The 25,999-nt window shown below is 36.6% G+C and overlaps 1 protein-coding gene across 1 annotated transcript; it reads right to left on the reverse strand.

Annotated features, from left to right (window-relative positions):
- Positions 1-24,651: 24,651 nt before the first annotated feature.
- LOC113351220 lies at positions 24,652-25,383 on the reverse strand. The gene has a single exon (XM_026595245.1). The coding sequence runs from the start codon at positions 25,381-25,383 to the stop codon at positions 24,652-24,654; it is 732 nt and encodes a 243-aa protein (XP_026451030.1).
- Between the last annotated feature and the right edge of the window lie 616 nt (positions 25,384-25,999).

Consider the following 25,999-nt stretch of genomic DNA (forward strand, 5'->3'; position numbering starts at 1 on the left):
GTTGATGATACCAACAAGCCTTTCAAATTTGAAGGGTTGCATTTCAGAAGATGGAAGCTGAAGATGTTCTTTTATCTCAAACTGATGAAGTTGCATATGATTGTGTCGAGTGTTCATCCTGGAACCCTGGAACCTGCTGCTGATAAGACTGCTGCTGTTGCTGCTGGCGGTGGTGCTGCTACAGATCCACCTCCTACCGGTGGTGTTGAAGAAGTTGTTTCTCAAACTCCCGAGGAAAAACAAAAGGCCATCGACAAATGGATCGATAATGACTTTGATTGCAAAAACTACATTCTTAATGCATTATCTGACGATTTATATGAGTATTATTCAACTTTTGAAACTGCTAAAGATGTATGGGATGCATTACAGAAAAAATATGACACCGAGGAAGCGGGTTCAAAGAAATATGCTGTGAGCCGGTATGTGAGATACCAAATGGTGGATGATAGATCAGTTGTTGCACAGGCTCATGAACTTCAAAAAATTTACCACGAAATTGTGGCCGAAGGTATGAAAACTGATGAACAATTTCAAGTTTCTGTAATGATTGACAAGTTACCACCTAGCTGGAAAGATTTTCGTAATACTTTGCGTCACAAGACTTATGCTGAAACCAAGGACAAGAAAGTGTTATTGGGAGACTCCCACAGCACTATGGTGAAAGGTTCTGGTACGGTAGAGTTGAAGTTTACTTCTGGGAAGACACTCATGCTGAAAGATGTCCTTCACACTCCAGAAATGAGAAAGAACCTTGTTTCCGGCTATCTTCTCAACAAGGCTGGGTTGTATCAAACTATTGGGTCTGATATTTACACTATAACTAAGAATAAGAATTTTGTAGGAAAGGGTTATGCTACTGATGGAATGTTTAAGCTTAATGTTGATGCTATGAATAAAATTGATTCTTCTGCTTATATGGTTTGCAATTTTAATGTTTGGCATGGTAGGCTTTGTCATGTGGGTAAAAAGTTAGTAAATAACATGAGTAAGTTAGGTGTCCTCCCTGAATTTTCTGAAAATGATTTTGAAAAATGTGAATACTGTAGTCAAGCAAAAATAACCAAGACTTCACATAAATCTGTTGTAAGAGAATCGAAACCACTAGACTTAATACATTCTGATTTGTGTGAATATGAAGGTATCCTAACTAGAAATGGCAAGAGGTATATCATGACGTTCATTGATGATTGTTCTAATTATACTTATGTTTATTTGTTGAGCCATAAGAACGAAGCTATTGAAAATTTTAAGATTTTTATTGCTGAAATTGAAAATCAATTTGGTAGGAAAATTAAGAGATTTCGTAGTGATAGAGGCACTGAATATGATTCTTCTCCTTTTACTGAAATTTATCAAACTAATGGCATTATACATGAAAGAACTGCACCATATAATCCTCAAATGAATGGGAAAGCTGAAAGAAAGAATCGTACTCTTACTGAATTGACTGTTGCTTGTTTGCTTAGCTCTGGTGCTGCTTCTCATTGGTGGGGTGAATGTTTGCTGACTGTTTGCCATGTTTTGAACCGCATTCCTAATAATAAAACCATGATATCTCCTTATGAACTTTGGAGAAATAGAAAACCTAATGTCTCTTATTTTAGAGTTTGGGGTTGCTTAGCTTTTGTTAGAAAACCTGATCCTAAAAGACATAAGTTAGAAAGTAGAGCTTATGAATGTGTTTTTATTGGTTATGCTCAAAACAGTAAAGCTTATAGGTTCTTTGATATTAATAATAAGGTTATTATTGAATCTATTGATGTTGATTTCTTTGAAGAGAGATTTCCTTTTAAATCTAGAAATAGTAGGGGTAATAGTGGGGGTTCTTTATCTAGTGTTTTACCTAGTGCTGATTCTGAACATAGATTAGAAGAACCTAGAAGTGCAGAAACTAGGATCACTGAAGTTGAACCTAGAAGAAGTAAAAGAGCTAGGACTGACACAAGAGATCCTGATTTTGAATTTTATGCCGTAGAGGAAGAACCTTCTAATTTACAAGAGGCGTTCAGTTCTGCAGAGTCTAGTTTCTGGCAAGAAGCTGTAGATAATGAATGGGATTCTCATATGTCTAATGGAACTTGGCGTATAGTAGATTTACCTCCTGGTTGTAAGCCTATAGGTTGTAAATGGGTTTTGAAAAGGAAACTAAAACCTGATGGAACAATAGAGAAGCACAAAGCTAGACTGGTTGCTAAAGGATTTAGGCAACGAGAGAACGTAGACTTCTTTGATACTTATTCTCCTGTTTCTAGATTAACATCTATACGTGTTTTGATTGCTGTTGCCGCTGCTCATAATCTTGTTATTCACCAAATGGATGTTAAAACTGCCTTTTTGAATGGTGAACTAGAAGAGGAAATTTATATGGAACAACCTGAAGGTTTTGTAATTCCTGGACAAGAACAGAAAGTATGTAAGCTAGAAAAATCCCTTTATGGTTTAAAACAAGCTCCTAAACAGTGGCATGAGAAATTTGATAATTTAATGATTTTACATAACTTCAGAATAAACGAGGGTGAAAAATGCATCTATTATAAATTTGAGAATGATGTGTGTGTGATTGTTTGCTTGTATGTGGATGATTTGCTGATATTTGGTTCCAATTTATCTGTTGTCAATGAAACTAAAGGTATGCTTAGTTCGAATTTTTACATGAAAGATTTGGGTGAAGCTAGTGTAATCTTGGGAATCAAAATAACTAGAACTAGTAGTGGTATTTGTTTGGATCAATCTCACTACATTGAAAAAATTCTGAGAAAGTATGAATATTTTGATTGTAAGCCTGCTTGTACTCCGTTTGATCCTAATGTGAAATTGTTTAAGAACACTGGAGAAAGTGTTAGACAATCTGAATATGCTAGTATAATTGGAAGTCTGCGTTATGCAACTGATTGTACAAGACCAGACATTGCATATGCAGTGGGAGTTCTGTGCAGGTTTACCAGTAATCCTAGTTTGGAACACTGGGATGCTATTGAGAGGGTTATGCGGTATCTGAAAAGAACCACAAACCTAGGATTACACTATAAGAGGCATCCCGCAGTCCTTGAAGGATTTAGCGATGCTAATTGGAATACTCTTTCAGATGATTCCAAGGCCACCAGTGGATATGTTTTTACTATTGCTGGGGGCGCTGTATCTTGGAGATCAAAGAAATAGACAATTATAGCCCAATCTACGATGGAGGCTGAATTGATGGCACTAGCAGCAGCTAGTGAAGAAGCAGGATGGCTGAAGAGTCTGTTATCAGACATTCCAGTATGGGAAAAACCGATACCAGCCACTTTGATCCACTGCGATAGTACCGCGGCTATCGGAGTAGTAGAGAACTGTTATAATAACAGTAAGAATCGACAGATACGTCGAAAGCACGACACAGTTAGAGAATTTCTCACAACTGGTGTTGTTAGAGTAGATCATGTAAGGTCTGAAGGAAATATAGCTGATACTTTGACGAAAGGATTAGCAAGAGAAAAGGTATGGAATATCTCTAAAAGTATGGGACTTTTGCCCGTGAGAAGTTGAGTCATTTGTAATGGATACCCAACCTAGAAATAGGTTCAAAGGGACTAGACGAAGTTACAAATAATATGATAAAGTCATGCATTCCCATAGCATGATATCCTGAAGTGGGAAACAGGTTGAGTGTTTAAACTCTTAATGATGTCTATAGCTCTTAAGTTAAGAGTGGGATATACAGGAGTATCCTTGATAGACTCACCTATACGAATGTGAAGGTGTGGCCGCCTTCTATGAGAACTTGGGCATTTCTCTAGATCGTTCGTTAAGAAAGGGATAAGCACATGGCCCTAATGTGCAAAATTAAGAACTTTACTCTAAGATATAGTTGTGTGTGTTGTATAATCTATTATTAGTTAGAGTTCAAGACGAGAGTCACTCTAGTTACCTGATACTTAGAAAGTTCAACACTATGTAGAGGTTCAAGTCGAAAGGCACCTTTGCTTATGCACAACTGTATAGCACTTGCTCAATGTTTTAAAATATAAGTGGGGGATTGTTGGGGTATATATTTAAAAACATAGTTTTGTAATAATATGCCAAAGTTAGAGAGATAGTATGGTGGCATTGTTTTGAGCTCCCACACTATAGGCATGGGTTCAATTCCCACCCCACACAATTTCACTAGGGTATATACTATTTATACTATATATTATATTACATTAGTCCGGGAGCGGGGCCTTGGGGGTCTTAGGAGGTCTGCTGATCCAGAAACAATTTTTTTGCTGTTTTTAACTTAAATTTTCAAAACGTATTAAGATAATTATATCATGATTAATTACAGTTAATGTTGAAATTTTAATACGGCCGTTTTTTTGCTGTTACAAAGAAATTTAATTGGCATTTAATCGAAAATTAATTTTCCATTAATTCCATTGATTCTTTTTGATTATAAAAAAAAAAAAAACTGGTTTCTGGAAGAAAAGATATAGAACGTTATTTTTATTTCGTCAAGTTTTTCTGAGCAAGTGTTGTTGAAAGAGTTATTATTGATTCGATTTCTCAGTGCAGAGAAATTGATTCGATTTCTCAGTTCTGCAGAGTCTAGTTTCTGGCAAGAAGCTGTAGATAATGAATGGGATTCTCATATGTCTAATGGAACTTGGCGTATAGTAGATTTACCTCCTGGTTGTAAGCCTATAGGTTGTAAATGGGTTTTGAAAAGGAAACTAAAACCTGATGGAACAATAGAGAAGCACAAAGCTAGACTGGTTGCTAAAGGATTTAGGCAACGAGAGAACGTAGACTTCTTTGATACTTATTCTACTGTTACTAGATTAACATCTATACGTGTTTTGATTGCTGTTGCCGCTGCTCATAATCTTGTTATTCACCAAATGGATGTTAAAACTGCCTTTTTGAATGGTGAACTAGAAGAGGAAATTTATATGGAACAACCTGAAGGTTTTGTAATTCCTGGACAAGAACAGAAAGTATGTAAGCTAGAAAAATCCCTTTATGGTTTAAAACAAGCTCCTAAACAGTGGCATGAGAAATTTGATAATTTAATGATTTCACATAACTTCAGAATAAACGAGGGTGACAAATGCATCTATTATAAATTTGAGAATGATATGTGTGTGATTGTTTGCTTGTATGTGGATGATTTGCTGATATTTGGTTCCAATTTATCTGTTGTCAATGAAACTAAAGGTATGCTTAGTTCGAATTTTGACATGAAAGATTTGGGTGAAGCTAGTATAATCTTGGGAATCAAAATAACTAGAACTAGTAGTGGTATTTGTTTGGATCAATCTCACTACATTGAAAAAATTCTGAGAAAGTATGAATATTTTGATTGTAAGCCTGCTTGTACTCCGTTTGATCCTAATGTGAAATTGTTTAAGAACACTGGAGAAAGTGTTAGACAATCTGAATATGCTAGTATAATTGGAAGTCTGCGTTATGCAACTGATTGTACAAGACCAGACATTGCATATGCAGTGGGAGTTCTGTGCAGGTTTACCAGTAATCCTAGTTTGGAACACTGGGATGCTATTGAGAGGGTTATGCGGTATCTGAAAAGAACCACAAACCTAGGATTACACTATAAGAGGCATCCCGCAGTCCTTGAAGGATTTAGCGATGCTAATTGGAATACTCTTTCAGATGATTCCAAGGCCACCAGTGGATATGTTTTTAATATTGCTGGGGGCGTTGTATCTTGGAGATCAAAGAAACAGACAATTATAGCCCAATCTACGATGGAGGCTGAATTGATGGCACTAGCAGCAGCTAGTGAAGAAGCAGGATGGCTGAAGAGTCTGTTATCAGACATTCCAGTATGGGAAAAACCGATACCAGCCACTTTGATCCACTGCGATAGTACCGCGGCTATCGGAGTAGTAGAGAACTGTTATAATAACAGTAAGAATCGACAGATACGTCGAAAGCACGACACAGTTAGAGAATTTCTCACAACTGGTGTTGTTAGAGTAGATCATGTAAGGTCTGAAGGAAATATAGCTGATACTTTGACGAAAGGATTAGCAAGAGAAAAGGTATGGAATATCTCTAAAAGTATGGGACTTTTGCCCGTGAGAAGTTGAGTCATTTGTAATGGATACCCAACCTAGAAATAGGTTCAAAGGGACTAGACGAAGTTACAAATAATATGATACAGTCATGCATTCCCATAGCATGATATCCTGAAGTGGGAAACAGGTTGAGTGTTTAAACTCTTAATGATGTCTATAGCTCTTAAGTTAAGAGTGGGATATACAGGAGTATCCTTGATAGACTCACCTATACGAATGTGAAGGTGTGGCCGCCTTCTATGAGAACTTGGGCATTTCTCTAGATCGTTCGTTAAGAAAGGGATAAGCACATGGCCCTAATGTGCAAAATTAAGAACTTTACTCTAAGATATAGTTGTGTGTGTTGTATAATCTATTATTAGTTAGAGTTCAAGACGAGAGTCACTCTAGTTACCTGATACTTAGAAAGTTCAACACTATGTAGAGGTTCAAGTCGAAAGGCACCTTTGATTATGCACAACTGTATAGCACTTGCTCAATGTTTTAAAATATAAGTGGGGGATTGTTGGGGTATATATTTAAAAACATAGTTTTGTAATAATATGCCAAAATTAGAGAGATAGTATGGTGGCATTGTTTTGAGCTCCCACACTATAGGCATGGGTTCAATTCCCACCCCACACAATTTCACTAGGGTATATACTATTTATACTATATATTATATTACATTAGTCCGGGAGCGGGGCCTTGGGGGTCTTGGGAGGTCTGCTGATCCAGAAACAATTTTTTTGCTGTTTTTAACTTAAATTTTCAAAACGTATTAAGATAATTATATCATGATTAATTACAGTTAATGTTGAAATTTTAATACGGCCGTTTTTTTGCTGTTACAAAGAAATTTAATTGGCATTTAATCGAAAATTAATTTTCCATTAATTCCATTGATTCTTTTTGATTATAAAAAAAAAAAAAAAAAACTGGTTTCTGGGAAAAAAGATATAGAACGTTATTTTTATCTCGTCAAGTTTTTCTGAGCAAGGGTTGTTGAAAGAGTTATTATTGATTCGATTTCTCAGTGCAGAGAAATCGAAAGAGATAAGTTGTTTTATCCCATAGGGTTTCGACAAAAAACTGACTGCTAGCACAATCAAGAGGCAGAGTCGCGAAACACCTTAAAGATAGCGACCTAGTACGCGACTCAGCGGTTTCTTTGTGTAATTTGATTATAGTGCTTTGTTTCCAACAATTTTAAGGTGTACGTTTCTGCTATGGAGAATGAAAAGAAGCGCGTTGATGATACCAACAAGCCTTTCAAATTTGAAGGGTTGCATTTCAGAAGATGGAAGCTGAAGATGTTCTTTTATCTCAAACTGATGAAGCTGCATATGATTGTGTCGAGTGTTCATCCTGGAACCCTGGAACCTGCTGCTGATAAGACTGCTGCTGTTGCTGCTGGCGGTGGTGCTGCTACAGATCCACCTCCTACCGGTGGTGTTGAAAAAGTTGTTTCTCAAACTCCCGAGGAAAAACAAAAGGCCATCGACAAATGGATCGATAATGACTTTGATTGCAAAAACTACATTCTTAATGCATTATCTGACGATTTATATGAGTATTATTCAACTTTTGAAACTGCTAAAGATGTATGGGATGCATTACAGAAAAAATATGACACCGAGGAAGCGGGTTCAAAGAAATATGCTGTGAGCCGGTATGTGAGATACCAAATGGTGGATGATAGATCAGTTGTTGCACAGGCTCATGAACTTCAAAAAATTTACCACGAAATTGTGGCCGAAGGTATGAAAACTGATGAACAATTTCAAGTTTCTGTAATGATTGACAAGTTACCACCTAGCTGGAAAGATTTTCGTAATACTTTGCGTCACAAGACTAAAGAATTTTCTCTTGAAAGTTTGATTGTTAAGCTCAGGGTTGAGGAAGAAGCTCGGAAACAAGATAAGAAGGAAGAGATTCTCATTGTTTCTAACAATAAGACTCATCCGAATTTAAAACCTAAGAAAAGGGATATGAAACCTAACTCGAACCAGAAGAAAGGAGGAAGGCCTAATCAAAACAAGAACCAACACCCATCGAAAAATGGACAGAATTCCAATTCTGAATTTCTTTGTTATATCTGTAATAAACCAAACCACATGGCTAGGAATTGCAGATTTAACAAGGAAAAGAATAACGCACAAGCTAATGCTGTGGGTGACGTTATAATTGCCATGGTCTCTGATCCAGAGTTCTACATGGTTGGTGGATCTGATGGGTGGTGGATAGACAGTGGTGCTTCGCGTCATTGTTGTTTTGATAGGTCCATGTTTAAGACTTATGCTGAAACCAAGGACAAGAAAGTGTTATTGGGAGACTCCCACAGCACTATGGTGAAAGGTTCTGGTACGGTAGAGTTGAAGTTTACTTCTGGGAAGACACTCATGCTGAAAGATGTCCTTCACACTCCAGAAATGAGAAAGAACCTTGTTTCCGGCTATCTTCTCAACAAGGATGGGTTGTATCAAACTATTGGGTCTGATATTTACACTATAACTAAGAATAAGAATTTTGTAGGAAAGGGTTATGCTACTGATGGAATGTTTAAGCTTAATGTTGATGCTATGAATAAAATTGATTCTTCTGCTTATATGGTTTGCAATTTTAATGTTTGGCATGAAAGGCTTTGTCATGTGGGTAAAAAGTTAGTAAATAACATGAGTAAGTTAGGTGTCCTCCCTGAATTTTCTGAAAATGATTTTGAAAAATGTGAATACTGTAGTCAAGCAAAAATAACCAAGACTTCACATAAATCTGTTGTAAGAGAATCGAAACCACTAGACTTAATACATTCTGATTTGTGTGAATATGAAGGTATCCTAACTAGAAATGGCAAGAGGTATATCATGACGTTCATTGATGATTGTTCTAATTATACTTATGTTTATTTGTTGAGCCATAAGAACGAAGCTATTGAAAAGTTTAAGATTTTTATTGCTGAAATTGAAAATCAATTTGGTAGAAAAATTAAGAGATTTCGTAGTGATAGAGGCACTGAATATGATTCTTCTCCTTTTACTGAAATTTATCAAACTAATGGCATTATACATGAAAGAACTGCACCATATAATCCTCAAATGAATGGGAAAGCTGAAAGAAAGAATCGTACTCTTACTGAATTGACTGTTGCTTGTTTGCTTAGCTCTGGTGCTGCTTCTCATTGGTGGGGTGAATGTTTGCTGACTGTTTGCCATGTTTTGAACCGCATTCCTAATAATAAAACCATGATATCTCCTTATGAACTTTGGAGAAATAGAAAACCTAATGTCTCTTATTCTAGAGTTTGGGGTTGCTTAGCTTTTGTTAGAAAACCTGATCCTAAAAGACATAAGTTAGAAAGTAGAGCTTATGAATGTGTTTTTATTGGTTATGCTCAAAACAGTAAAGCTTATAGGTTCTTTGATATTAATAATAAGGTTATTATTGAATCTATTGATGTTGATTTCTTTGAAGAGAGATTTCCTTTTAAATCTAGAAATAGTGGGGGTAATAGTGGGGGTTCTTTATCTAGTGTTTTACCTAGTGCTGATTCTGAACATAGATTAGAAGAACCTAGAAGTGCAGAAACTAGGATCACTGAAGTTGAACCTAGAAGAAGTAAAAGAGCTAGGACTGACACAAGAGATCCTGATTTTGAATTTTATGCCGTAGAGGAAGAACCTTCTAATTTACAAGAGGCGTTCAGTTCTGCAGAGTCTAGTTTCTGGCAAGAAGCTGTAGATAATGAATGGGATTCTCATATGTCTAATGGAACTTGGCGTATAGTAGATTTACCTCCTGGTTGTAAGCCTATAGGTTGTAAATGGGTTTTGAAAAGGAAACTAAAACCTGATGGAACAATAGAGAAGCACAAAGCTAGACTGGTTGCTAAAGGATTTAGGCAACGAGAGAACGTAGACTTCTTTGATACTTATTCTCCTGTTACTAGATTAACATCTATACGTGTTTTGATTGCTGCTGCCGCTACTCATAATCTTGTTATTCACCAAATGGATGTTAAAACTGCCTTTTTGAATGGTGAACTAGAAGAGGAAATTTATATGGAACAACCTGAAGGTTTTGTAATTCCTGGACAAGAACAGAAAGTATGTAAGCTAGAAAAATCCCTTTATGGTTTAAAACAAGCTCCTAAACAGTGGCATGAGAAATTTGATAATTTAATGATTTCACATAACTTCAGAATAAACGAGGGTGACAAATGCATCTATTATAAATTTGAGAATGACGTGTGTGTGATTGTTTGCTTGTATGTGGATGATTTGCTGATATTTGGTTCCAATTTATCTGTTGTCAATGAAACTAAAGGTATGCTTAGTTCGAATTTGGACATGAAAGATTTGGGTGAAGCTAGTGTAATCTTGGGAATCAAAATAACTAGAACTAGTAGTGGTATTTGTTTGGATCAATCTCACTACATTGAAAAAATTCTGAGAAAGTATGAATATTTTGATTGTAAGCCTGCTTGTACTCCGTTTGATCCTAATGTGAAATTGTTTAAGAACACTGGAGAAAGTGTTAGACAATCTGAATATGCTAGTATAATTGGAAGTCTGCGTTATGCAACTGATTTTACAAGACCAGACATTGCATATGCAGTGGGAGTTCTGTGCAGGTTTACCAGTAATCCTAGTTTGGAACACTGGGATGCTATTGAGAGGGTTATGCGGTATCTGAAAAGAACCACAAACCTAGGATTACACTATAAGAGGCATCCCGCAGTCCTTGAAGGATTTAGCGATGCTAATTGGAATACTCTTTCAGATGATTCCAAGGCCACCAGTGGATATGTTTTTACTATTGCTGGGGGCGCTGGATCTTGGAGATCAAAGAAACAGACAATTATAGCCCAATCTACGATGGAGGCTGAATTGATGGCACTAGCAGCAGCTAGTGAAGAAGCAGGATGGCTGAAGAGTCTGTTATCAGACATTCCAGTATGGGAAAAACCGATACCAGCCACTTTGATCCACTGCGATAGTACCGCGGCTATCGGAGTAGTAGAGAACTGTTATAATAACAGTAAGAATCGACAGATACGTCGAAAGCACGACACAGTTAGAGAATTTCTCACAACTGGTGTTGTTAGAGTAGATCATGTAAGGTCTGAAGGAAATATAGCTGATACTTTGACGAAAGGATTAGCAAGAGAAAAGGTATGGAATATCTCTAAAAGTATGGGACTTTTTCCCGTGAGAAGTTGAGTCATTTGTAATGGATACCCAACCTAGAAATAGGTTCAAAGGGACTAGACGAAGTTCCAAATAATATGATAGAGTCATGCATTCCCATAGCATGATATCCTGAAGTGGGAAACAGGTTGAGTGTTTAAACTCTTAATGATGTCTATAGCTCTTAAGTTAAGAGTGGGATATACAGGAGTATCCTTGATAGACTCACCTATACGAATGTGAAGGTGTGGCCGCCTTCTATGAGAACTTGGGCATTTCTCTAGATCGTTCGTTAAGAAAGGGATAAGCACATGGCCCTAATGTGCAAAATTAAGAACTTTACTCTAAGATATAATTGTGTGTGTTGTATAATCTATTATTAGTTAGAGTTCAAGACGAGAGTCACTCTAGTTACCTGATACTTAGAAAGTTCAACACTATGTAGAGGTTCAAGTCGAAAGGCACCTTTGCTTATGCACAACTGTATAGCACTTGCTCAATGTTTTAAAATATAAGTGGGGGATTGTTGGGGTATATATTTAAAAACATAGTTTTGTAATAATATGCCAAAGTTAGAGAGATAGTATGGTGGCATTGTTTTGAGCTCCCACACTATAGGCATGGGTTCAATTCCCACCCCACACAATTTCACTAGGGTATATATTATTTATACTATGTATTATATTACATTAGTCCGGGAGCGGGGCCTTGGGGGTCTTGGGAGGTCTGCTGATCCAGAAACAATTTTTTTTGCTGTTTTTAACTTAAATTTTCAAAACGTATTAAGATAATTATATCATGATTAATTACAGTTAATGTTGAAATTTTAATACGGCCGTTTTTTTGCTGTTACAAAGAAATTTAATTGGCATTTAATCGAAAATTAATTTTCCATTAATTCCATTGATTCTTTTTGATTATAAAAAAAAAAACTGGTTTCTGGAAGAAAAGATATAGAACGTTATTTTTATTTCGTCAAGTTTTTCTGAGCAAGTGTTGTTGAAAGAGTTATTATTGATTCGATTTCTCAGTGCAGAGAAATTGATTCGATTTCTCAGTTCTGCAGAGTCTAGTTTCTGGCAAGAAGCTGTAGATAATGAATGGGATTCTCATATGTCTAATGGAACTTGGCGTATAGTAGATTTACCTCCTGGTTGTAAGCCTATAGGTTGTAAATGGGTTTTGAAAAGGAAACTAAAACCTGATGGAACAATAGAGAAGCACAAAGCTAGACTGGTTGCTAAAGGATTTAGGCAACGAGAGAACGTAGACTTCTTTGATACTTATTCTCCTGTTACTAGATTAACATCTATACGTGTTTTGATTGCTGCTGTCGCTGCTCATAATCTTGTTATTCACCAAATGGATGTTAAAACTGCCTTTTTGAATGGTGAACTAGAAGAGGAAATTTATATGGAACAACCTGAAGGTTTTGTAATTCCTGGACAAGAACAGAAAGTATGTAAGCTAGAAAAATCCCTTTATGGTTTAAAACAAGCTCCTAAACAGTGTCATGAGAAATTTGATAATTTAATGATTTCACATAACTTCAGAATAAACGAGGGTGACAAATGCATCTATTATAAATTTGAGAATGACGTGTGTGTGATTGTTTGCTTGTATGTGGATGATTTGCTGATATTTGGTTCCAATTTATCTGTTGTCAATGAAACTAAAGGTATGCTTAGTTCGAATTTTGACATGAAAGATTTGGGTGAAGCTAGTGTAATCTTGGGAATCAAAATAACTAGAACTAGTAGTGGTATTTGTTTGGATCAATCTCACTACATTGAAAAAATTCTGAGAAAGTATGAATATTTTGATTGTAAGCCTGCTTGTACTCCGTTTGATCCTAATGTGAAATTGTTTAAGAACACTGGAGAAAGTGTTAGACAATCTGAATATGCTAGTATAATTGGAAGTCTGCGTTATGCAACTGATTGTACAAGACCAGACATTGCATATGCAGTGGGAGTTCTGTGCAGGTTTACCAGTAATCCTAGTTTGGAACACTGGGATGCTATTGAGAGGGTTATGCGGTATCTGAAAAGAACCACAAACCTAGGATTACACTATAAGAGGCATCCCTCAGTCCTTGAAGGATTTAGCGATGCTAATTGGAATACTCTTTCAGATGATTCCAAGGCCACCAGTGGATATGTTTTTACTATTGCTGGGGGCGCTGTATCTTGGAGATCAAAGAAACAGACAATTATAGCCCAATCTACGATGGAGGCTGAATTGATGGCACTAGCAGCAGCTAGTGAAGAAGCAGGATGGCTGAAGAGTCTGTTATCAGACATTCCAGTATGGGAAAAACCGATACCAGCCACTTTGATCCACTGCGATAGTACCGCGGCTATCGGAGTAGTAGAGAACTGTTATAATAACAGTAAGAATCGACAGATACGTCGAAAGCACGACACAGTTAGAGAATTTCTCACAACTGGTGTTGTTAGAGTAGATCATGTAAGGTCTGAAGGAAATATAGCTGATACTTTGACGAAAGGATTAGCAAGAGAAAAGGTATGGAATATCTCTAAAAGTATGGGACTTTTGCCCGTGAGAAGTTGAGTCATTTGTAATGGATACCCAACCTAGAAATAGGTTCAAAGGGACTAGACGAAGTTACAAATAATATGATAGAGTCATGCATTCCCATAGCATGATATCCTGAAGTGGGAAACAGGTTGAGTGTTTAAACTCTTAATGATGTCTATAGCTCTTAAGTTAAGAGTGGCATATACAGGAGTATCCTTGATAGACTCACCTACACGAATGTGAAGGTGTGGCCGCCTTCTATGAGAACTTGGGCATTTCTCTAGATCGTTCGTTAAGAAAGGGATAAGCACATGGCCCTAATGTGCAAAATTAAGAACTTTACTCTAAGATATAGTTGTGTGTGTTGTATAATCTATTATTAGTTAGAGTTCAAGACGAGAGTCACTCTAGTTACCTGATACTTAGAAAGTTCAACACTATGTAGAGGTTCAAGTCGAAAGGCACCTTTGCTTATGCACAACTGTATAGCACTTGCTCAATGTTTTAAAATATAAGTGGGGGATTGTTGGGGTATATATTTAAAAACATAGTTTTGTAATAATATGCCAAAATTAGAGAGATAGTATGGTGGCATTGTTTTGAGCTCCCACACTATAGGCATGGGTTCAATTCCCACCCCACACAATTTCACTAGGGTATATACTATTTATACTATATATTATATTACATTAGTCCGGGAGCGGGGCCTTGGGGGTCTTGGGAGGTCTGCTGATCCAGAAACAATTTTTTTGCTGTTTTTAACTTAAATTTTCAAAACGTATTAAGATAATTATATCATGATTAATTACAGTTAATGTTGAAATTTTAATACGGCCGTTTTTTTGCTGTTACAAAGAAATTTAATTGGCATTTAATCGAAAATTAATTTTCCATTAATTCCATTGATTCTTTTTGATTATAAAAAAAAAAAACTGGTTTCTGGGAAAAAAGATATAGAACGTTATTTTTATCTCGTCAAGTTTTTCTGAGCAAGGGTTGTTGAAAGAGTTATTATTGATTCGATTTCTCAGTGCAGAGAAATCGAAAGAGATAAGCTGTTTTATCCCATAGGGTTTCGACAAAAAACTGACTGCTAGCACAATCAAGAGGCAGAGTCGCGAAACACCTTAAAGATAGCGACCTAGTACGCGACTCAGCGGTTTCTTTGTGTAATTTGATTATAGTGCTTTGTTTCCAACACTAAGAACATATATTTTGAATTAAGGGAGGATGTTGGAAGTAATAATTCAAAATATACGGTAATAATTTGTCAATTAAGTGAAAATATAATTTGTTAGATTTTTTACTGATTTAGTCTTTAACGTGTGGGATATGGGACCTAATATTTAGGAAATAATCAATGTGATTTTAGTATGGGAAGTTGATTAAGTAAGTTGGGTAATTAGTGGCTAAAATGTAGGAATTTCAATTGTAATGGGCAAGTGGAGTCATCTCTTTTGTAAGCCTATAAAAGACATCAGTAATATCAATGAAAATATACAAGAAGTTTTAGCAATGTAATCTTTTATGTGAGTTGTGTGCAAATTTCTCTCTCTTGCTCCTCTCTTGATCTATGAAATCTAACAACAACTCCATTCCTCCTTCCCTGATTTCTCTTGACTCAAATAGTCGTTCACAAATCAACCTTACTCACACCTAGCGGACAAACCAATTCTTCTTTGTTCTTCCAATTTCATTCGTTTTTTTTTTCTCGGATTTTTTTTCCTAATATATAATCTTCGAGACATCTTATGGAACATATGCAAATCAGGAAATCCAAGGGAAGGGATCCAACGGACGTCTAAAATTTTTAAAGGCCAAGGATTAGTACCAACTCTATATTGTTACGAAAAAAGTCCATAAATTTGGAAGGTTAACGATTTCCATGGAAAAAGAGTATTCTACCATGAAAAGAGAGTCTGTGGGTTAACGATTTCCTAATTTTATTTGGATTTCCATAAATTCCAAGCGAATAGTATGTTTCCAAGTGTCCTCATCAAAACGCTCGTTTCCCAAAATTCAAAAAAGACCTATTTCGACTAATAGGAAGCGAGGGTTTCCTCACCGTTCAATGTAAGAGATTTATTTGTCTAGGCCTTTAAGTCTTTAGATACTTGGGGATGTACATGCCTAGTAAACTAAACATATAATTTATTGTATCACTTTAAGGTGCAACGGTGATACCATGCTAAGATGTCTCAATTACTTATTTTTGACGGATTCCTATAATTTTAATATGTGAAACCAAAACACCAATTTTTAGTTACAACGGAAAGCTATAAAAATAGCAAAGTATTGTGACAATGTACTTTATTTTTTAATATTTTTTTCATAGATTTTTGAAACACGACATCATACTCTGTGTTCTTTTTTTTTTATGCTAGGCATAGGCACGTCCTGTCCCTGGCAGCGTAGCCATCGGCTTAATCCCCACCGAACAAACTCGACCTTCTTAAACCCAAGTTAAAGTTAGTATAATTTACGTTTGACCGGAGACTCGAACCGCTGACCTCATACTTGAGAGTCAGGCTCCTGGCCAACTGGGGTACTCTGTGCACTTTGACTTCCCTTATTCTACTTGGCAGACAAACGGAAATGGGAGTAATGACAGTAGTCAAAATTGCGGATTTGAAAAAACCAACCATGTCCGGTCCAATCACCCACGGATTTGACATCCACGAATCAGCGGGTGATACGGACCGGTTGCGGATTAACTACGGATTTGGTGAAAGAAAAGAAAAGAAAAAAAAAAAAAAAAACTATGACAGAGGAGTGGGTTCTGATGCATAAATTTAAGTACCGACATACCAAGTACATGCTCAGAACTTTACCTTTGGACATGTACTTGTATAATGCCGTCCTTTCTTGCATGTACTGCACTTCCTATTTTGCTTCATCCGTTGTTTTAACTCCTAACGTTTCTTTCACTGAGGCCTGCTGATCTCTGGATTTGATCGGCTGGGGTTTATTAGAGGTGGTATCAACTTTTCCCCTTGATCGCTACAACCAACCAAATCTTTAGGATGCAAATCATTAGTTGAGGCGTTAACAAGAGAACAATTTTGTTTAGGGTATAATATTTCTATTAGTTTCCCTTATTGTCTTACAGATTTCAAATTCCATCCGTAAACAAACCGCTAAAAGTGCGGATTTGAGAATCTCACCCATGTCCGGAGGATTGGGTTTCACCCACAAATCGTCGAGTGCCTTAGTACTAAATTCCAAGTTGGACTAGTGTTGGGCTATTTCAAGTCGGTGAGCTCATATAATTTACCTCTTTTACAATGCAATGCAATGCAATGAGAAGGTGTTGTTAGTATAGGGGAGGATTGTTGCCGATGACTAGCTTCCGTCAAACCAATGGAGAAAAGTCTTCTTGTTTTCATGCAAAACAATGTTAACAATCTTGCTTGAAAAATTGATCCCCTCGCAAAAAATGGGCTTCTTTGAAAGGTTGTTGTTGAAGTAAGTGATTCCATCGCGGATACTTGATTGCTCATGACACCCCAACAATACACTAGCACTAAACTCAAAATGATTCTCAGCTCTTTCCAAAAGTTCTTCTTTTTTCTTTTATTTTTTTTTCTTAGGAAAAAGAAACTTTTCAAACATACTGAACTGTGAACTCATTTCATGCTATACATTTTCACTGTATATTTGGCACCAAATTTGATCTTAACACTTCCCATGTTCACTGAAAAATCGAAATTGCTCATTGTAAAACTAACTAAATATCATTGTTATCCATGGCAAGGCAAGAGGCAACCTCATCGTTGATCCTTATCAATATCCTAAGTCGTGCCCATGAATGTTACTGGGCTTGCGGAACATTTTTAGGCTGAGTTGTTGGACCAATCATGGTCATGCAAAATGTGCGTATGATCAGCAGTGATTTTTTCTTTTTGATCGGCAAAGGTAAGAATAACGGAAGAAACTTACTTGAAGTAAGCAAAAGGTCACAGCGCAAAACAAACCCACCCCAATGCACTACCTAGACAAACAAAAAAAACACCATGTTATATAGAGATTAATTATTCCCTTTTAACTCCATTGAGTTGTTCTTCTGCACTTCCAAAGGGAAGCTGGTATGACATGCCATAGCAGCAGCGCCTTTGCAAAAGGGTGTAGCAACTTGACTCTCCACCCTTTTTGATTACGGTGTCTATAAAGTCTGGTAAAGAAGAAGCAATGGACAAGGTCATGCATATTATACCTAATATCAGCAGGCATTTTTGATGAATGGTTGTTAACTTGATGTAACTGTATTTTAACAATACCTCATGAATCGTGATTTTCAAGTTTATAAATAGTGTAGTCCTATAAGTCCAAAAAAATATGTTCCTAGTTCCAAATACATTACCAATAACTGAGATGATGGTGGAAACTGGAAACAGGAATAAGACCGCTGGAAAACATAAGCAGAATGTTTAGAAATTTAAAATATATGCTTGGGATGGTACAAGCCCAATAAGCTAAAAAGATTAATGATCATATAACTCTGAGCTGCAATGATGATACCATGCTAAGATGTCTCAATTACTACCTTTTAATGGCTTCGGATTAGTTTACTTCTTTAAATGTGTGAAAAGCTAGCGGAGTACCTGTTAAATTCACGATAAGTTCTGCCTTTCTCATTAGATATTCAAGATATTTATACATCAATATGGCTTGGTCAGCACGACACAAGACTTGCAGAATACGAGAACTCTTCCTAATATAACTCGTAACAAACTTAAAATAGAGTCTGTTTCCTAATACCCTCCCTCAAGATGGAGCATGCAGATCACAAATGCCCATCTTGGACAAAAGAAACTGAAACTGAGTTTTCCCTAATGCCTTTGTGAAGATATCAGCCAATTGCACCGTTGTAGGAGTATAAGAGGGTGATATAATCTTCTGTATGATGGCATCTCTGACAAGATGACAATCCACTTCAATATGTTTTGTTCGCTCATGAAATACTGGATTCTGAGCAATGTATAGTGCCGATTGGCTATCACAAAATAGATTCATCCCATGCATATGGTGAACTCCCAAATCACCAAGTAACTGTTTCAATCACTTCAACTCACATGTTACTGATGCCATAGATCTATATTCTGCCTCTGCTGAGGAACGAGAGATTGTATTCTGCTTCTTAGTCTTCCAAGACACAGGAGAAAAACCAAGAAGAACAAACCAACAAGTTAATGAACGTCTAGTCGATGGACAACTCGCCCAATCTGAATCACACCATCCTTTTAAACTAAGACCACTATCAGAGCGCAGCAAAATTCCTTGTCCTGGGTTCTTCTTCAAATATCTAACAACACGAAGCGCTGCTTCCCAATGTTCCACTCTTGGTTGTTGCATAAATTGTGATAAAATATGCACTAAGCAAGATCTGGTCTTGTGACTGACAAATAAATCAAACGGCCTACCAGCCTTCTATATTTTTACACACCACCAAGTACAGCTCCTTTCGCCAATGCTAGTTGATGATTCATTTCCATTGGAAACTCTGCAGGTTTTGCACCCAATAATCATGTTTCCATGATAATATCCAATGCATATTTTCTTTGGCATATGTAGAAACCTTGTTTACTACGAGCCACTTCTAAACCTAAGAAATATTTCAACTTTCCCAGATCCTTCATCTTGAAACATTGTCCCAAGTAAGCTTTAAACTTCTGAAGTTCAACTAGATCATTGCCTGCCACAATCAGATCATCTACATAAACTAAGACATTCAGCTGCACTTTTTCTTTTGTCATAGTAAAAAGACAATAATCTGAATATGACTGTTTGAAGTCATAATTCTTCAAAGTTGTTGATAACTTTTCAAACCAACATCTAGGCACCTGTTTTAGGCCATATACTGATTTCTTCCTTCTTCAAACCATATTAGAATTTCCTTTAGAAAATCCCGGAGGTATCTTCATATACACTTCTTCCTTCAGATCACCATGAAGAAATGCATTATGGACATCCATTTGATGCACTTCCTAATTCTTAACTGCTGCAACAGCTAGAAAAGTACGAACTGTTGTCATCTTTGCCACCGGTGCAAATGTCTCATTATAATCCAATCCTTCAACTTGATGATTCCCAAATATGACAAATCTTGCTTTGAGACATATCAAATTCCCATTTTAATCATGTTTCTCAGTGTAAATCCATTTACTTCCTAATGCCTTCTTACGTGGTGGCAATTCCTCCAATTCCCATATTCCTTGTTCCTCTAGAGGTTTTATTTCTTCAGCCATGGCTTTTTGCCATTCTGGATGCTTCATAGCTTCTTTGAAGTTCTTAGGCGCATTTCCAGCTGTTATAGCTGCAAGAAAATTTCTATGTGCCACAGAAAAACGATCACAACTAACATAATATGTTAAAGGATAAGGTGTACCTGAGGCCGATGATTGTGTAGGTTGAGTGGAAGGTGGACTATTTTCTCGTACAGTATGCGTCACAAAACCTTTGAGTCTGCTAGAAGGAATTTTCTGACGTCTTCCTTTACCCATCTCACTTCTATTATCTTCAACAACTCCAGCTGACGTATCACTAGAGAGAGCATCCTGTGTACTCTCCTTAGGATGTTCTTGAACACCTCCTTCTAATTCTTCTGCTTCATATTCAATATCAAGCTGTGGTTCTTCATTACTTTGTTGTCGTTGTAGCTCAAACGGTTTATATCCAATATCTTCACTAGGTAACTGTACTTCTTCTCTATCCTCATCATCACTCCAACATACTTCATTACTGGATGGATCAATATTATTTGACTGCCCAACATTTTCCATCATGTATGGAAACTGGTGTTCATAAAATTCCACATCTCTTGACACGATAAATTGTTTTGTGTCTAAGTCATAAACTTGTCATGCCTTCTTACCAAATGGATAACCAAGAAATACACACCTTCTTCCACGACTTGCAAACTTATCTCCTTTAATGTTTTGATTATGTACATAACACAAACACCCAAACACTTTCAACTGATCATATGGTGGCTGCTTTACAAACAGAATTTCATATGGAGTCTTGTTACCAAGTAAAGGTGTTGGTGTTCGATTTATCAAGTATGTCGCAGTTAATGCACACTGACCCCAGAACTGTATTGGTAAATTTGATTGAAATCTCAAAGCTCTTGCAACATTCATTATATGCTGGTGTTTTCTCTCAACTCTCCCATTTTGTTGGGGCGTACCAACACAAGATGTCTCAAATATTACCCCATTAGTCTTAAAATATCCACGCAAAGTATTAAATTTTGTTCCATTATCACTTCTAACATGTTTGATTTCCTTGCTAAACTGACGTTTAATGAGAGGAATGAAATTAAGAAATACCATTTCAACTTCAGTTTTTAGATTTGATCAAATAAATCCACACACTTCTTGAAAAATCATCAACTATTGTTAAAAAATAATGAGCTCCACAAGACGAAGGTGTCTTCTAAGGCCCCCATAAATCCAAATGAACCAACTCAAATATACAGCTAGCTTTATTCTGACTATTAGGAAAACTACTTCTACGATGTTTTGCTCGTGGACAAATATCACAAGCATTATTATTCTTTGATGAGTGCTAAAAAGTGCATATTTCTATATATTTTTCTTGGCATTTAACTCATCTTTTGTGCATTAATTCTACATTTTATCCCATATTCTGTATTTTCTTTGTTTTCAAGAATAAATATTTTTATTAATTAATTTTGCATTTTTAGGTAATAAATAAAGTTTGGATGAATAGCGGAGCAGAAAAGAGCAGAAAAGTGGTGGAAGCCGATAGGAATCACGCAAGGAAGCCGCGAAGAATGTTGTGCACAAGACCAAAAGGCTAGAAGTGGGCTTGAAGAGGAAGAATTGTTCTTAAAGAAGATATGGGCTTGGCATACCCAAGGCCCAAAACCCTCACCCAAACCCATTTCCAATATCCATACCCGCCTTCATATTCAGCCGTCAGATTGGATCATCTCAGCATCCTACGGTCGCTTCATCATAGTGCATCAAAATCTGAAGATCCTGAAAAACACTATAGCACCTAACTCCATCTTGAGCCGTCAGTTTTCGTTGTACTTCCGCATCCAACGGTCGCTACAAGCACCCTTGTATCTCGCCATCAGATTGATCTATCAATTCCACATCCAATGGCTGAGCATCGCAAATCATCAAACTTGTTGTACCCGATCAACACCCAAACACCAAATTCCCTATACCCGAACCAAACACACCTTACCCAAATTTCCCATCGAATTCTCCATCTTCTTCCCCTCTCCGTCTGCAGAACCCGTACGTCATCACCACCACCTTCTCCCCTGTCATCTCCACCAAACGCCACCAACAACTCTCTCCACCAAATCAATCAAAACCCATCATCACCACCACGTTCACCAACTCTCTTTCCACCTATTTCATCGATTTCTCAACCCTAGTTCAACTGAAACCCTAGGATTAGAAATTGATGAAATAGATTGAAGCTAGAGACGAGTTGGAGGCATGGGTAGAAACAATTGAGGATGTAGCAGCATGGGTGAGCGCCATTGAGTGTCTAGCAGAGATTAGGTGAGTTTAATTTTATAATTTTGTGAAACCCTAATTTCTGATTTGGGGATTTTTGGGTTAGAGGATTGTAAGTATAAATAGGGACTACGGGTGTTTGATTGGAGGTATGCTGGACTAGCCAGTGTCAAAATTGGGAGAACTGGACTAGCCAGTTCCCCAACTGTGTAGTTTTTTTTTCAGTTCTTTGTTTCACTTTCAATTCCAAGTTCAATTACTGCCTAATTCAATGTATTGTTATCTTCAAATGTTATTTATGTTCTAAACCCACCACTAGGGTGAGAAGACCCTTAAGCCATGTTGGTTAGCCTTTAGGTTGATTCTTGTAGAACTCAAAATAGTCTAGGCTAGCTAAATTCCTAAAAGCCTCAATGACTTGTGATTAGTGGTGCTGTAAAAAGACCACTAATGCTAGGGGTTAGTGGTAGTTCTAAGGGATTAACCAGCCATATTAGTTAGAGACCTAGAAACCTAAATGACCTGTGATTGTTTATGCTTTAATCAGATAGGCAATGCTAGGGGTTAATCTAAGGATTTTAGGTTAGATAACTTGCCACATGAATTGCCCTGGTCAAGAGACTAGCTTGAACTAGACCCTCTTGTCCATTAGGGACAAGGATTTAACCTAGGTGAACTAGTTAGGTGAAAGGGGAATCTTAACCCTAGAATCACACCTACATTCCCACTGTCACTTAGTTTAGGAAATTAGTTAGGAAATTTAGGAAAACAACAATAGCTCCCTCCAAGTCCCTGTGGACAAACCCCTGCTTATTCACTTTCTACTTTAGATCCTGTGCACTTGCAGGTTAGGATAAAACGTAGTTTTAGGACATATTCCTTTTGCTACCAAGTTTTTGGCGCCGCTGCCGGGGACTCGGTAGCGGTGCCATTGTTGCTTTCTTTTTCTTTACTTTACCCTGTACATATTTTGTTTAGTTTTTTCTTTTCAGTCATTGCTAGTGTAACTTAGTGTAACTTACTTTTGTATCTTTAGCTGTAATTTTTGATTTTTAGTTTCTGCACTTTGTGACTTAGTGTAACTTCTTCCATTTGCATATTAGTACCACCTGCCATATCACATAGTTTTCATAGTTTAATTTATTTTGTAGCATGCTACTGCAACTGTGTAGTTCTGCATCATTTGCATACTACTTGTATATATGTGTTAGCTGTACTGTTAGTTGTAGTTTTAGCTTTTCAGTCAATTGCATCATTGTTTTATCTCACATTTAGTTTAAGTCACCTGCATCATAAGTCATGTGAGTATCTTTAGCATATCTGTTAATTTTTCATGTGTTTTCTTTCATCTTGCATCTCATGCTGTAGATTTTAGTGAAGCCATTGTCCTGTAACATATCCTGTAAGATATCTCATGTTGTAACCCTGAGTTTCCATGTTCTGTAACACATTGTTTTCTTAGTAGTGTTAAATATTTTTCCTATTCTTTTTAAACCAATCATACATTACCAAGTGTCCTTACCAAAACATTCGTTTCACAAAATTTAAAAAAGATCTGTTTCGACAGATAGAAAGGGAGGGTTTAGACTTCACTACACACCACGACTTACATGTAAAACGTGCAGTTGCATACCCCAATAATTAAAATTAAAGAGCATCATCAGAACAAGACATCATCATCACTCCAAGTATTTTAATTTTTAATTTCCATGGACCAGAAAAATAAAAAAGAAAAAGAATCCAATAAAGGATAGAATTTGATAAATACATGATGATATCATATGGGGATGTGAATACACAGTCTAATATACCATACATACATGAAAAAGTGTACAAACTAAAACTGTGATACTCACCCACCACGTGCATATACTCATATACCGACCAAAACCAGCAGTAACTTCCAACCGCACTATACGGCCTTCGGTACATAAAGCTAACCCAATAATACAAACACATATTGACACATCTACCCTTGTGCATCCCATTACCCTTCCAAAAAGATCAGAATTTACAAGGGTATTATCGTCATTCCGACACTGTTTTGTTGTTCTTACTTCATCATCTTCTTCTTTTTTCTTCTTCACTCCCACTGAGAATAACCAGAGGAAAGAACAGCGCAAGATGACAAAAGTACCCTGAACTAATAATTGAAATTGCAGGTAAAGCTAGAATAATTAATATGTAAATAATCAGAATGATTTTTTTTAATAACACTGTTATGAAGAAACTGCAGGTAGATCTACAAACACATTGAGTATCATCTCCATTAAAACCCTGCTTCAAAATTGAAAAAAAAAAAAAAAAGATAAACAGAGTAAAAGTAGAAGAAGAAGAACCCATTGAGTGAAATTAAGATGATGAAATCCTACTATTGATGATCATCAGTCAACCTCTCTTGATGGTTTCTTTATAACGCAAGATAGAATCAAGTCTCTGTAACTTCAGCTGTTGCTTAAACCTATTAATAAAATCATCAGCTTTAGCATCAACTTCTTCATCATCACCGAAACTCTGCAAATCATTAGACTTTGTTTTCCCGTCTTTCACAGTTGATGGTCTTTTAGGTGTTTGAACAATATCCTCTTCTTCAAAATGTGAAAAAGCAGATTTCACACTAGCTGATTTCTTCATCTTCTTTGGTAATTTCATTGGTATAACCCCAGAAGCTGGTTTTGTATCAGATGTTGTTCTCTGCACATGAACATGGTTATGATAGATTTCATCTAAATCTCTTTCTGGTACCACATCATTTGCTTCTGATGATTGATCATCTTCATGGGTTTGATGATCATCTGATGAGTTGTGTTCAGTAACATGGTGGGTTGTTTCTGTTGTTGAATCTGGTTTGATTGTTGTAGTAATGGAGTTAAATGGGTTGTAATCTTCAGATCTAAATCTGTAGAAATTCATAGATTTCAGTCTCTCTAATCTTGATGGTGACCTAACTAGCTGTGGATGAAGACGTTTTTCATCTTCTGCTTGTTGTTGTTGAGGTTTAGCAGGAGTTCCAAAACCAGATGCAACTGCTACTACTCCAATCATTACATTCATCAGTAAGAACAAGACAGTGGGTGTACACCAACTATTCATTGTAGCCCATACTGATTCTTCAAGCATTTTTCTTGATCTTGATTATATTTATCAGCTCCTTTCTGAAGATGATGGACGAATGGAGTATGGGTTTTGATTTCTGTTTGAAGTTCTGTTTTGATTCTCAGTTTCCTTGAAAAGAAGAAGAAGAACAGGGTTCGTCTCTGCTTTTTTGTTGCAGACAGAGAGAGGTGGGAGAGTGAGTATGTGGTTTTGGAGAAGAAGAGTGAAAGTAGAGGTTAGGGAGAGGGATATTTATTGAGGAGCTGGTTTTTTGGTATTTTTACCACAAAAAGAAAATTAATTAATCTATATAATTGGGTTGTTTGTTTTCTGATATTTAGTGTGAGTAAAATGACTGCAGCATAAAATGGTCCCAAACAGAGCCTACAAGGATTTTTAACTTATAGGTGTATGGTTGGAACACGTGTTGGGAAAATTACAAAATCTAACCGACATCAGAAGAAGAAAGTTAACAGTAAACATCAAGTGTAGTTTTCTAGTAGTTGGTGCTCTGTCGAGGAGAAAGAGGTAAAGACAATAAATATCTGTCTCTCCTTTTACGTTATGGTAATCTTTTTACTCCTAAATTGTCATAGGATAGCGAAGGATAATGTAATTATTTCATTATCTGTAATTAGTT

Source organism: Papaver somniferum, chromosome 2 (assembly GCF_003573695.1).
Source record: "Papaver somniferum cultivar HN1 chromosome 2, ASM357369v1, whole genome shotgun sequence".
Classification (NCBI taxonomy): Eukaryota; Viridiplantae; Streptophyta; class Magnoliopsida; order Ranunculales; family Papaveraceae; genus Papaver; species Papaver somniferum.

Excerpts from the sequence above, each read along its gene's own strand:
- LOC113351220 (XM_026595245.1), bottom strand. The coding sequence starts at position 25,383 with ATGCTTGAAGAATCAGTATGGGCTACAATGAATAGTTGGTGTACACCC.